This window comes from Thermobia domestica, chromosome 2 (assembly GCF_964235325.1).
Source record: "Thermobia domestica chromosome 2, izTheDome1.hap1.1, whole genome shotgun sequence".
NCBI classification, from domain to species: Eukaryota; Metazoa; Arthropoda; class Insecta; order Zygentoma; family Lepismatidae; genus Thermobia; species Thermobia domestica.
The window spans coordinates 105,330,644-105,345,640 of record NC_137455.1 but is presented as its reverse complement, the minus strand read 5'-3'; the positions used below and the strand labels follow the sequence as shown (position 1 = coordinate 105,345,640).

The 14,997-nt window shown below is 34.3% G+C and overlaps 1 protein-coding gene across 2 annotated transcripts in view; it reads left to right on the top strand.

The window, feature by feature from the left end:
• LOC145674435 (venom dipeptidyl peptidase 4-like) overlaps positions 1 to 14,997 on the top strand; it is a 306,212-nt gene that overhangs the window by 262,210 nt on the left and 29,005 nt on the right. For both annotated transcript variants that reach the window (XM_081744492.1, XM_081744501.1), the window contains exons 14-15: positions 3,622 to 3,782; positions 5,959 to 6,170. In XM_081744492.1, the coding sequence (XP_081600618.1) occupies positions 3,622 to 3,782; positions 5,959 to 6,170 (373 nt within the window). The remainder of the gene's footprint in view (positions 1 to 3,621; positions 3,783 to 5,958; positions 6,171 to 14,997) is intronic.

Genomic DNA, 14,997 nt, shown 5'->3' with positions numbered 1-14,997 from the left:
CAAAGGCTATTTTCATCCAGTTATTTTCATAAAAAGGATAACAATGTTCACATTGTGCTGTGATTTATTTGAATTTTAGTACATACAAAATGCATTAAAAAACCGTGTCCCGACATACTGTACTTGTAAATGACATGGAATAATGATTTTATTATTACTTTTTCACATTATCTCCTGAATCTTTGCACATTTTTGTAATTTTTACCATAATAGCTGTATGCTTATAAGATAAATGTCTTCTTCAGCTCCTGTAATCATTTGTCAACAACATCTATGACATCGTCATCGCTGGAAAATTTATCATGGAAATATTCTCTGAGTTTTATAAACAAGCGATAGTCACTTCGGGCTGAGATAAATGAGTACAGTTCGTACTTCAGTATTTGAAACCCCTACTCATCAGATGGTAGCTTGCAATATATTTTGATATGTGGCTTCGTACGTTGTTCTGAAGAAGAAAACTGCTGGATCGTAATTGCTCACATTTCTTTGATTTGGTAGCCTCATGTACTTTTCAATACATGTCTGTAACTGTGGAGCTACGTAGTATATAATCAACAGACACACCCCCTCATCATCAGCATATGGGATCCTATTAAAGAGTTTGAAGAAGAGCCGAATTTGCTTTTACAACCCTATTTCCACTTCCAGATCCAATGACAGTTCACTTTTCTGAGACACAACTGTAAAGTTAGAATGCAATCAATGCTGCCATGTGATACTGCTTGCTAGCGCTGTAATTGTAACTGTAGCTATTTTCATACTTTGTATGTTTTCCACAGTAATGGACGTCCAGAGCGGTACGCATTACAGCACGACTGTCTTCCACATTCTAATAATAATAAAATATATGAATAAGTAATATTTTACAATCTAAATAAAGCAAAACATAGTTGTAAAGTATGTTACAGACCTATATCAAGTCCTTCAAATGAATTTTGTATGAGATAATTTTTAGCTGTTATGCAGCTTTTATCAGGATTGTTTATTGGAAAAAAATATGGGTAAACCTTTGGTAAGTAAGAAATTTTTAAAGATAGGAAAAATTGCCTTCAACATCAGTTTAAAAATAAGTTTTTTTTTTTTTTTTAAATTTCTCTTTGCATCTTACTCAGAATAGTTCTAGTCCCAAATTTTTATTATGCCGAGGGCCCATCATTATATGATGCAGTTTAACTATGATAGTATCTATTTATCAATGTGTTCAAAGTAGTGCTTTTCGTTAACAAGATTCTTATTCTGTCAGGAGACCTATTATGCGTGGACTGCAAACGGGAATACGAAGACAAGTCATGTAAACTGATGTCGAAAATAACATGTTTTGAATATTTTTTTTTCAACGAATGGCATAAGTATGCGCAAGTATTCATTTGAATATACCGCGCTACTTCTTGTAGCTATGAGTTTTCTTCTTGCACTTTCATTTCAAGTCACTAGTTGTCCGTATTCTTAAATAAAATACATTCAATAAAAAAAAAAAAAAAAGGAACTATTAATTTCGTACTTTAAAAAATTCCTTTTGGAAAGAGTTAACTCGGAAGGTAAGTTTTTGTGTTTTTAACTAATTATCTACCCTTTCCCTGATAAAGATATCTTACGAAAGCTATATCAGTAGTTAAAAGCAGTTCATACAAAATTCACCTAGAGAACCTGATACCAACTATAGTAATTTATTAATGGCATTTTTATAAAAGCTATAGTATATTAATTGCTACAGCTTATCTCGCCGCAAGGGAGAGGTATATAGAGTAGTACCTAGAAAGTTTGGTTTGTAAAACAGTGATTTTATCTGCTATTTATTTTTTAACTTTAAATGGTATGTTATAAAGTGGATTTACAAAGGGTGACGTGTAGATTTTTGTTGAACAATTAATATAATTTCCTATCATCATTAAATACTAATACGCTATTCATCACTCTTTGATACCTCATCCAATAGCCTTTTATGCGTACCAAATTTTAAACACTTGTACCTTAGAACCTATTGAGCGAGAATTGGATATGTTTATGTGATTTTACTAAAACTATTAAATATTTACAATACCTCATTAAACTATCCCCCTGTATTCATATTTACAAAATTATACTTTCCCATCATATACGAGGGGAGAGTCCGGAAATAAGTTTCCCCAGACGACTATGGACAGAGGTGGGGAAGGAAGACAAAAAACAGCATGTGACATTAAAGATTAGACATATCTTTATTTTTCCATATACGTACCACGTACATTGAGACATTTGTCATATTGGTCCATAAGCCTCAAAAACCCTTCGCGGAAAAATTCAGGGTTCTGCATACGGAAGAAGCGCCGAACAGCTTCTGTAACTTCAGCATTGCTTCCAAAGCGCTTGCCGCCGAGTCATCTTCAAAACCGAAACAGACGAAAATAACTGCGTGCCAAATCAGGATTGTATGGCGGATGGGTATGGCGCTCTCACCCAAGAGGAAAAAAAAAAAACGAGAGGGGAAACTTATTTTCGGACTCTTCCTCGTATGTACAATAATGAAATCAAAATAAAAGTATTTATTGATAATGAGTTGGGCTAATTTTGAGTTTAACGTCCCTTTCAGCAGCGAGGCTATATGAGACGGGACCTACTGATTAAGGTGGAATACAAACCACATGAGCTACCGCCGTGAATCGAACCCGGGTCTCCCACGGCAAAGACGCGTACACTTAGCCACGAATGTGCTCTACTTATTGATACTTATGAAAACAATTATATTGAAGACGCTAAATAGTCACCTAGCTTTCATGATGGAACGTCGTATTGTCATAGTGTACAGAAGAGTTATGATTATGAAAACATTCGTACTACGTCTAACATTCTTCCCTCGTTCTTCCCTTTTCAGTTTCTTCGTATTATTTTCGATTTCTCTGTTTTATTTTCCTCCAACTTCCTTTACCATTCTTTCATTTCAGCATCTTCTTATCTCACTACTTCCATATTCTCTCCTATATGACATTAAAGGTGTTGTATTTTTTTTTCCCCAATGATTTTCAGTAGTACTGTATCTTTTTGTTAGTAGTTTTTTCTTGTTCTTCCGTAGTAATGTTCTGGCACAACATAGACTAGCCAATTGGCCGACTGTGACACCTAACTGTACCATTTTTCCAAATATCCTTTTATTCTCTGTCTTTCTTCTGAATTCTTCTGTACACTAACGACGAGACATTGAGTCTTGAAAGCAAGGTGACTATTTGGAGTCTCATATCCAGGCATTCTCGCAGTATTTTTAAAATGGTGTGTTGAATGAATTCTGAGAGTGTATCTAAGCCAAGACTGTTGTCAAATATAAGACACTATAAACAGTTTCAGCTTTGGCGCATTATTATTATGCATTTTGAAAATAAGTATTTCATCGTATTGAGATAATGAGTGTGATAAATCCACCTCTCAAGATTAGAGTTGTTGATTTAGAGGATGAAACCTTGAGAAAATGCCTACGTAGTACACACAAATATACTAAAGAGGGTGATTATTGGTATTTTATTTGGGGGTTCTCCATCTTTGCAGTATGCGGGAGACACTGTTCATAAATACCATTTAATTACTTTTATTTGATTGTATTATGTTCATGTTGGGATTACTTTAGTTTTAATCATGTTTTCTATCCAGGTACCTTCAAAATACATTCAACTTTATCGATAGAAACAGAACAGCTATTTGGGGCTGGAGTTACGGAGGTTATAGCACAGTTATGGCTTTGGAGAAAGACACACAAGGTGTTTTCAAGTGCGGTATTTCAGTTGCACCGGTTACAGATTGGATCTATTATGGTAAGTAATATGAGAATATTCCATACGTTGTGATTTTTGTACAAAGTTTAATCCTTGTAAACAATAACATTGTTAACTATAACATATCAGGTGTCTTCTCTTATAGAGCAAACTCCATTTTCTATGTCCAACAAGCAAGGAATTTGTGGTTTGGCTCACGTTCGCTGTTCTTCCTAGAACATTTATTTCCTGATCTTGTATATCCGTTAATGCCCATACAGTATGAACGAAACATTATACTATATTTCTAAAATTCGCTGCTTGTGAACAATGTAAAGTAATTTCTTAATTAGTTTTTCCTCAGGAAAAAAAATGCATGACACATTATTAATTTTTATAACTTTTCGCATTGTTAATTATGTATTTTCTTTGTATTTGTAGCAGCATAGTGCATAATGTCAGTAATATTATAATAAAATGTATAGTATATAGTACTCTGACGACAAGATTGAAAAAAAAATGTACCAAAGCCCACGAAAATATAATCGCAAATGTGCCTTTAAAAATACCTAAAATACACGACTTTCCATATGACGCAATGTGTTGAATGGTTTTGCAAGCATTGGCATACTTCGTCTTTGATGCGGGAAACTCGTATTTGACTTATACTATATACTAACTGATAGTTTATCTGATCCGAAACTCACATTAAGCTGTAGGACCATATTTTACATACCACTGAACTGAAAACGAATGTTGCATTTAAAAGAAACAGTCAAAATATAATTTTAGTCAGTGCTCTACGCTAACAGCCAGGTAAAAATATTGAGACTGTGTATTGCGAGCGGTGATTATATTTAGAAGGAAATATAAGTAAGAAGCTTAGTAGTCACCGCAGACCAAAATATTCCACTTAAAAACGCTTTCGTAAATTACGATTTCCATCATTAGCTTAGCAATTTGAAGAAGTAAATTCCCCCTAGATCTACAGAGAAGTATTAAAAATTTTAAAGCATATTTCGCTGGCCTCAACAATGTAGTGATATTTATCTTGCCAATACAACAAAAGTGTCAGTTCAAATGAAGACGAATATTTATACGATAATGGCAGAACACATTTGTACATCAGTCTCGAAATTCATAGCAGTTGTCCGGATTGGGAGCGCACTCAAACAGAACAACCACAATTTTGCTAATTAACGTTTGGTAGAGAGAGGAAAACCAATGATAGAACGTAGCATTAAAGAAGCTTACTATATTCATAAATAGACTTGCACTTAGTGTAGAGAGAGAAGACAAATACAATTTGGAGTGATCTTTTTATCATGTATTTCCGCCGGTTGGGAAGAAACACTAAAACAGTGAGAAGTGATCAGTAAGTGGTGAACAATATATGTTAACTTTTGTTTAACAAGTTTTTATACTTCATATTTTTTTATTCCTTTTTAACCTTGTTTTTACCCATCCACGTTTCTTCTCTGTGTTTAAATTTATTTCTTCGAACTGCTAAGCCGATAATGGAAATCGTAATTTCCGAAAGCGCTTGTTAGAGGAATATTTTGGTCTGCGTTGACTACTAAGCTTAATTCTTATATTTCTTTCGAAGATATTGACGTTTCGAATGCAGATATTGCATTTATCTTCAGGAATCTTCAATGCCTGAAGTTGAATGGAATGTCTGCATTCGAAGCGTCGATGTCAGTATCTTCACCTGACTGTTAGCCCGATAACACTTACTAAAACCACATCGCCAGGTAAAATTCAATTCTTTCTTCAGTCAAATTACGATTTTAAATTTGCAGCGAAAACTATTCATTAAAAAAAATAATAAAAAAAATAAAATAAAATAAAGATAAATAAAATAAAAATAAATAAAATAAAATAAAATAAAGATAAATAAAATAAAACAAAATAAAATAAAAAGTGGTATATTGTCATTCTTCTACATATAAAATTAACTAATGACGGATAATTTAAAAATTCAAAATATTAAGTTAAATGAGAAATACATTTTTTATTAAAACGAAGAGAGTAACGATAACCTCGTTCTTATTGAAATGACATTTACTATAATTTTCTTCTTCTTTTCAAACACTTTTTTTTTTTCTGTCGTTAAAGACTTCGTGCACATTGAAAATCGAATCAACTAACTGGTTTCTATATAATATTAGTATCTTATTAGACCAATAAATTATATATATATATATATTTTAAATAAATTTTATTTTCATTTCAGACACTATATACACAGAAAGGTATATGGGACTACCAACAAAAGAAGATAACCTAATGGGATACATAGCAGCTGAAGTAAATTCCAAAGTGGAAAATCTAAAGAACAAGATGTTCCTTTTAATTCATGGAACAGAAGATGATAATGTTCACTATCAGCAGTCCATGATGCTTTCAAGAGTTCTGGAAATTAAAGACATTCTTTTCAGACAACAGGTGAGACTTTGTGATTAGTCGGAAATTTAAGCAGAAAGTTTGCAAGTTTTTTTTTTTTAAACAGCAAAAACATATGAAAACCATGTAGAGACCATGTAAAAAAAATACTCAGTTGATGAAGATTACGGGCACCTTTCAATCTGCTCATTTTAAATCGTATTGTGACGGTTGCAGAATAATTGTAAAACAAAAGATAATATTAAAATTTGGAGAATACAGGAAGTACTATGAAAAATTGAACTCTGTAATTTAACGTTCCACGATTGTTCCCTTCAGGCTAAAAGAGACGGATTAGTAATGTAAGTGGATTGTTATAAAATAACTGGTGGGACGAAAATATGGTAGGAGACGGGAATAATCCAGGGAAAGTCACAAATACAATCATTTTACCACAAACTCACATAGCCTTACAAACCTTTAATTTCTCGCACCAGAAGTGGTGCGTGTTCTAGTACTCATTCACTCTACTCCTTACTACCACAAAATAGAGGGAGAGTTTGGACATATTATTTTTTATCTGATACATATCCCATTATAACTTGATAACATCATTAGCGTTATATATTTCTATACAAATAAATAAATAAATAAAAATCTTTACTTTGAAATCTTTGAGTTTTACATCCTACGCTTAGTGTTCACTTTCAATAGATGATCTGGTAGCAATTGCTCCCCTCTACCCACTTCAAAAGTACGAAAGCAGCAAGAATAAACTAATAATAAATGACTTCAAAAATAAAACCATTAATTCTAAATTATACAATGTTGTTTACAGTTAATTACAATGGAATAATTGTAATCTTATTTCTTATGTTCTTCCAAACTTTCGTGTTCTTTTCAGTTTCCATAAGCTGTGATTACTATACTTTTTAACCGTGTTAGTTGATTGAAATTTAACGCCCCTTTTAGCACCAGAGCTACATGGGATATAAATTTTTAGCCTACATGGGTTCCAAATTACACGAGTTTCTACCAAAGAACCGAAAGTAGGTCCCCTGCGCTGAAGGTGCACATGCTAACCGTATGTCCACAAGGGAACTCGTGTGTTACAATATATCTCGTGAATAAGAAATATGTGTTGTCTTATTTGTAATAATTTTGTAAAATATGACAAGTGAAAATTACAACCGTAGTTTAAATATAAAGCCAGCGAAATGCATAAGTAACAAGATGCTTTAAAACTGTTTCACGTATATACAATCCATCATACTTATTTCGTTTGCGAAAATGTGCGATTATCAGGGTACTCTCGAGTAAAGCCGGATGTCTCTGGATATTTGTGGATACTTATGCATAATTTTGTATTCAAGTACACGCTTGTTGCCATAGCAAAATGCACGCCTGTCCAAATTTAGTCCGAGAGAAGACACCCCCTAAACTTGGCAATTTTTGTAAGGAGTGCACCTGTGTCAAAATATTGTAGGGATCATCCCCGTATACCCCACCCTAGGCAAGACACCATTGCCGAAAATTTGGCCATTTTTGGGCGAGGGTTGTCCAATACACTCCTGCTAAAACACCTCAGTTATAAATTTAGAGATATACCTAAATCATCTTGAAATTAGGTAGCCCGGCCAACTGTGGTAAAGATCACCTCTAGCACCTAAAACTATTTTGACAGTTGGGTGGGATTTCTGTCATTCGCTATCCTCTTGCAGTTGGAAAACCTGAGACCCCTTGGTGAAAACCAATTTCACTCTTTTAATTTAGAAGGGCCTAACCCCACTACAGCTGGATTTAAAAACTTACATATGCACCCGTAAATTCTGTGGAAAAAAAAAAGTTCCCTGAAATGAAACAAGAAGAAATTAGTTTTGGATAGCCATGCTGCTTTTACAATTAAACCATTCTTCTACAATATATCCGTAAAGTTACGTAATTGAGAAACAAAAACGTCGCAGAATTCTTTAATCCATTTTCATGTCATTCATTCATTACATTGAGTTTAACATTCTACGACAGTTCGAGGAAAGAGAACCCCGAGAAAATTTCGCCCACGATGTCCACTACAAAGCTCACTTGGGGAGGGCTGGGATCGAACCAGGAATCCCATGCACCAGAAGTGAATGCTCTACCACTGAGCCACCGCGGGCCCCATGTTGTTCGTTAGATATCACTTATGTGTTGAATGAAATATTCTCTGAGGATAATGCTAAATTATTGTTATTATTATTGGTTTTTGTTTACTTTCTCTTTTGTTCTCTTTTTTGGGCCATGTACCGTTCGTTTTCATTATTTTGTTGATGACTTTTTCTTATTGTTAACTCTTGTTTATACAAAATGATCTTTCTTATTACGCAAAGTTTTGTCTTTATATTTTTTTGTTTATTTTTACTTTTTTAAAACCCTATTTCTTATTGTTGGATATTTTTTCTTAATGTCGAATTTCTTTTCTTATTGTTGAATACTTTCTATTTTGTTGAGTGTTTCTTATTGTTTCCTTTAATTTTTTGTAACTTATTTTACTTTTTCTTGTTGATGAATGGTTTCCATTTCATTCCGTAACGGTTTGAATCAACGCAACGCAAAATTTGGTTTAGTTTGCAATAATCGGCATGACAGTTATAATGACTTTTTTCGTCTTTTTACGTTTTTTTTTTTTTTTTTTTTTTTTTTTTTTGGCATTGCGTTGCTCTAGACGCAGAATTCTGCGAAGACTGGTACGGAATAACCCAGGAATATGGTTTTCTTATTGTTGAGATATTTTTCTCATCGTTAAATTATTTTTGTTTTGAATAATTTTTCTATTATTATTATTGATTGTTTTTCTTATTGTTGAATGTTTTCTCTTGTGAAGTATTTTTTTGTTTCGTTTATTTTTTACTAATGACAGACCGTAAGCAACCATTTTACAGCAAATTGTTACAGGTAAATGGTTTGTTTTTGAGTTGCACTCATGTTTAGTAAAATGACGACATGCTTTCCCTCAAGATAACCATGATTATGTCCTTTTACTCTTATTGTGAAAGATTATTTATAGTCATAAGCATTTAATCAAGATATAGTATTTAGCTAGATTAAATGCTATATCTTGTTTAAGCAAATTCGGATTAACCCTAGGAACACCAAGGGAGAGAGGGCCTCGGAGGCCCACAAATTATTTTTGTTATATTTTCTAACATTTCTAATTGCATAACAAATCTAAAAAAAATTGATATTGTTAAGCTTGACACCATTAATCAAAAAACGTACTTCTTAGTTTTTAGTGTTTTGTTTTTCTATTTATAAATAAAGTGTTGTGGGCCTCAGAGCCCCCTTCCCCCCTTGGTAGTACTAAGGGGCTATTCACCGCATACACTAACTGTTATATTCCAGTGTTTTGGCTACTTATTTTACTTTCCTTTGACACAATTTTGGTATTACAACATGCAGGGTCACTTTGAGCTATTATTATGGTGCAGTGCTGTCAACTGCACGTTATAAAAAATAGTATACATATTTTTTCTAATTGTTTTTTGGCACCTAAATATTTTAAGAAATAATATATATAAGAAAGAGAGAATCAAATTTCAATAGTTTCAATAGTGATGGAAAGGAACTATGCCTTGCAGTGAATCCCTTGTAATATTCATGACGCTGTAGTGGTGTTAGTTTACAAAACTAACACACAAGTCGTAGCTTGTTTGCTTACGTCTTACATGTTCATCCCATAAGTGCAAAAACCTGACGTTGTGCTACTAGAAAAAATGTAACTTTTTATTGGGTTGGGTTGGCAACACTACTTCTCTGGTGACATCCCCTATAGTGTCTAATGAACGTCTCTCACACTGTCCATCTTTTCGTAGAAACAAAATTTGAAAGAATTTCGCCATTCCAAGGATAACCGTGATGGAATTGCACAAGATTAACGATGGATTCATTGGAATACTGAAGTATACCTCACTTGTCCCCATTCTACTCCATTTTACTGTACCACACCAAAATGCTTTTAGAAGCCGCCTTTGTACACATAATACACTGTATTAAGTTGCTATTGATCTGTTTGATAACTTTTCTACACAAATAAAATAAATAAGTCATAGTTACTGACATAAAAAATGGTAACTTAAACAATTACACACATATAGTTGGCAACACTGTACTTAGAAACCTAGTAGTAATAGAAAATAATAATATATGATGTCTTAGACACCCCAAGTTCATATCAGACAAGATAAATTATTTTCGGTGAGAAATAATGACCTTTAATCTGTAGGCCTCAGAGCCCCCCCCCCCCCCCTTCGCCCGTTGGTGTTCCATGTAACCCAAACATACCTTGGTGTTGCTAGGGTTAATGTTGTAATACAAATATACTGTTTTGATTTAAACTGAAGTTATGTATCCAAGCAGTGTGAACACAGAAATTCATGATATTTGTATGTTCGGTCCATCGTATTTAGACTGCACATTCATGTTCTGCTCAACGGCGAATAATTTTATGTTATAGCTCATTAACGATAATCTTGCTAGTATGATAATGATTCGATGGGCGTATATCAAAGTATTAGTTTCACTTTAATAGTTTCACTTCACTTTCAGTTTCACTTTATTTGTATAATATTATTTTCATGTTTAAAATATTTTAATTTAGTCGATTTTCTCGAAAACTACGCATGATGATATTTGTTCCTCAAGCATGTCATTTTGTTTAGTTCAATGAGATGAATCGATTGATGTCTCATCTTGGGACACTTTTTTCTTCCTTTTTTCATTATACGCTATTATATTTGGGGTTCTGCTAGAAAATAAAATCAGAATTCCAACCAGAGATCAACTTCAGAAGCACGCACATTTTACATGTGACTGCATTTGAACAACTTCTCCATAGTTTCATATATATATAGTATTAAAAAATGAAATAGACATTCTTTATTACATCATAACGGAAAAATTGTTGAATCGTTTGAAAAGAGTTTTTGATCATAGTTAAGTACTAGCTACTTTGAACTTTAATTCTATCATGTCATTTTTATTAAAATTTGTATCCTAAGAAGAGGGGGGGGGGATTTCTGCCAAAACATAGAATATCTCAGGAACCCTTCAATTAAGGAGATGGAATTCGCTATATATGCTCCTCATTAAAAATAAAACAGAAACGTATCCCAGAGTCTTCAAAATTTCCATTTTTAAGAGTGAATGTGGGGAAAGACAGTTTTCTATATTTTTTCTCCACATTCAAATGTCTGTCTTATCATTACGGGAAAACCATGTTCGAGAAACGAAGCTTAGTGCATGAACTCTTTATTTTTCTTAGAAAAAAAAAAAAAAAAAGTGGGCACATGCCCTAACATTTTCGAAAATTCTGCTTTTAAGTTGGAAAGCTGACAAGTTTCATTTTTTTCTCAATACATAAAATGACATCAAGGTTACCTGTTTCATCGTAATGAAGCGGGTGAAGCGACTCTTCGAATATAGTTAGCACTTGGATCGGCACGAGATTTTATGATTATATATAAAATGTGTATCATAAGAGGGAAGGAGGCTTTAAAATATACGCTAAAAATATAAGTATCTCATGAACTTTTCATCTTAGGGAGATGTAACTCGGCGTATGAAATCCTTATTAAAATGTACGATCACGTGCTCCATTGTTTACGAAAACTTCGCCTCTACAGGCAGGGAAAAATCTCAGTTTCCAAAATATTTTAATTTCCTAAGGGTAGGGAGAAGGGGTTTAAATTTATCGCAAAGAATAATTTCATAAACGTATTTTTCCCGTGCGAGAAACGGGCATTTCAGCTGCTTTACCCTGAAAGATTGAAACAAATCTTTCATGTTGGCTCATGTTTAAAAGGAGCACACGCACGGAAAAATTAAGATTTTAAGGAAAGTTTAAGTTTTGCTATAGTTTTTCGCGATAATGTTGCAAACACTAAATTGTTATGTCTCCGGTGCGTGAAACACCATGATCGTTCAGATGGAACATGTTAAATGAAATAGTAGGTAGTAGTACCGAGTCTTAACATCATTTATTGAATGCTTTATTTGTTATTACACTGGATAAATACTGAAAATTTTTAGTACTACCTTAGATATTGCAGCCAGGACTGTGCATTCTGAAATCTGCGGGCGTTAGACTACCTGTAGTCAATTGCAACAGTACACAGTAATACATTATAAACTACGTGCATTCCATGGCATCAGGAGTCTCCCCAATAATCCACAAGAAGGCAGGGACTCTAAGATGTCACGTGTTCCTGCCCTGTACTATTGTGTACTGTTGCAATTGACAGTAAAACACGTTTGAAACAATTTTTTAAAGTATTTTTCTCGTGTTATTTCTTTATGGTGATGTGTATATTCATCCATCTCCCTACATGTAACGTTTACATATGAACTAACCTTCCACTTGCATATTTTAGAACTTTTTAATCCGTAACCATTTTTGAGAAAAAAAAAATAGTTGCCATGACTTTTGCAATGACCCTCGTATATATATATATATATATATATATATAACCGTCACCAACAGGGCCGTGCCGTGAAAAATCAGCGCCCGGGGCGAGTATACGACGGCGCCCCCATACATATATTCCAAGCAATTTTTCCTATCTTTTTTCCTTTTTTCTCCCGAATTTTTCGCCCCCTTACTTCGGCGCCCGGGGCCGTCGCCCCGCTCGCCCCCCACGGCACAGCCCTGGTCACCAATAAATAAATAAATAAAAGCTACAGCGATCCTTACTCACCTTAAATATTAAATTGTAACTACAAACCATAGTTTGTATACACGACTCCAAAAGTGCATTACCACCTGCAATTCTCCTTTTCCTGCAATAGCAGGCAACCCAAAATGCTCGGCGCTTCGGTTGGTTGCCAATTCGAAAGGCGTTGGACCAAACATCAATTTTGTAACAAATATATCAGTGTGGCAAACTGCAAATAAGAGAATAAAACAAATTGTTAAAAATGACAACTTTATTATTGTGACGGAGTTGGATGACATCAAAAGTTACAAAATGATCTTACTTAAGCAGTTCAAACAAGATGAATGGCAAGAAACAGATATCAGAGGAAACCATTTCTCTCCTTCCATTCCGGAAGAAGAATTTCATAAAACAGAAAAAATACATAATGTAAAAGTTTAATATAAAAGCCAATCCCAAAATTTTCAAAGCTGACACCCGAAAGGCAAGAACAACTGAACCAAAGTGAATGAAACTGTGCAGATATATTGCAGACGTAAAATGAGGAAATCCGGGTTTCGAATTTTAACGGAGAAAGCGGTTTGGTGGGGCCCGGACCCCACCAAACATTTGGTCACGAAATATCAAACGTGCTAGTAACAGTATGTCAGATTGTGTAAAGAACATGAAGAATTGCAACGAAACTTTATGTATGGACAATACGCAAAAAATAAACGATTACGTTTTTTGATTTTCTCCTGAAAAACAGTTTTAGGGGCAAAAGGCCCAACCCAAAATTTTGGAAGTTGACGCCCGAAAGGCGAATAAAAGTGAATCGAAGTCAATGAAATTGTGCACAGATATTGTCGACGTAAAATGAGGCAATACGGGTTTCGTATATTCCTGAAAAAAGCCGGTTGGGTGGGGAAAGGACCCGTCCAAAACTTTGATCACGAAATATCAAAAGTGCTAGTAACAGTATATCAGATGCGTGTACAGGACATAAAGATTGCAACATGACTTTGTGTATGGACAATACGCAAAAAAGAAAAGAAAACGGGTTTCTTATGTTCTGCGGAAGCACGGTTTTAGGGGGCAAAAGCCCCAACCCAAAGTTTTGAAAGTTGACGATCGAAAGGCAAGAAGTGAGCCAAAGTAATGAAATTGTGCACAGATATTGTAGACATAAAATGAGGATACAGGTTTCGTATTTTCCTGCAAAAAGGGTTTGGTGGGGCACGAACCCCTCCAAACCTTTGATCAAGGAATATCAAAAGTGCTAGTAACATTATGTCATGTGTGAAAAGGACATGAAGAATTGCAACATAGCTTTGTGTATGGACAATACACCAAAAAATAAACGAATACTGTTTTTTTATGTTCTGCAAAAAAAACTGTTTTTAGGGGGCAAAATCCCACTCCCAAAATATTGAAAATTGGTGACCAAAAGGCAAAAAGAAATGAACCGAAGTGAATGAAATTGTGCACAGATACTGTAGACATAAAATGAGGGAATGCGGGTATCGTATTTTAATGAAAAAACGGTTAGGTGGTGCACCGACCCCCCAAAACCTTTGATTACTAAAAATCAAAAGTGCTGGTAACAGTATGTCACATGTGTGTAAAGGACATGAATAATTGCAACGATACTTTGTGTATGGACAATACGCAAAAAATTAACTAACATTTTTTTATTTTCTGCGGAAAAAACGGTTTAGGGGCAAAATCTCCTACCCAAAAGTTTGAAAATTGACGCCGGAAAGGCAAAAGGAAGTGAACCGAAGTTAATAAAATTCAGGGCAGATATTGTAGATATAAAATGAGGGAATACGGATTTCGTATTTTCCTGGAAAAAAGGGTTGCGTGGGCCCCGGACCCCTCCAAAGCTTTGATCAAGGAATATCAAAAGTGCTAGTAGCATTATGTCAGATAAGTGTAAATCACATGAAGAATTGCAACGTAACTTTGTGTATGGACAATACGCAAAAAATAAACGAATACGGGATTTTTGTTCTACGGAGAAACGGTTTTAGGGGGAAAAGGCTCGCACCCGAAATTTTGAATGTTGACGTCCGAAAGGCAAGAAGTGAACCGGAGTGAATGAAAGTGTGCACAGATATTGACGACGTAAAAGGAGGATACGGGTTTCCCATGTTTCTGGAAAAACGGTTCGGTGGGGACCGCACCCCTCCAAACATTTGATCACGAAAAATCTAAAGTGCTAG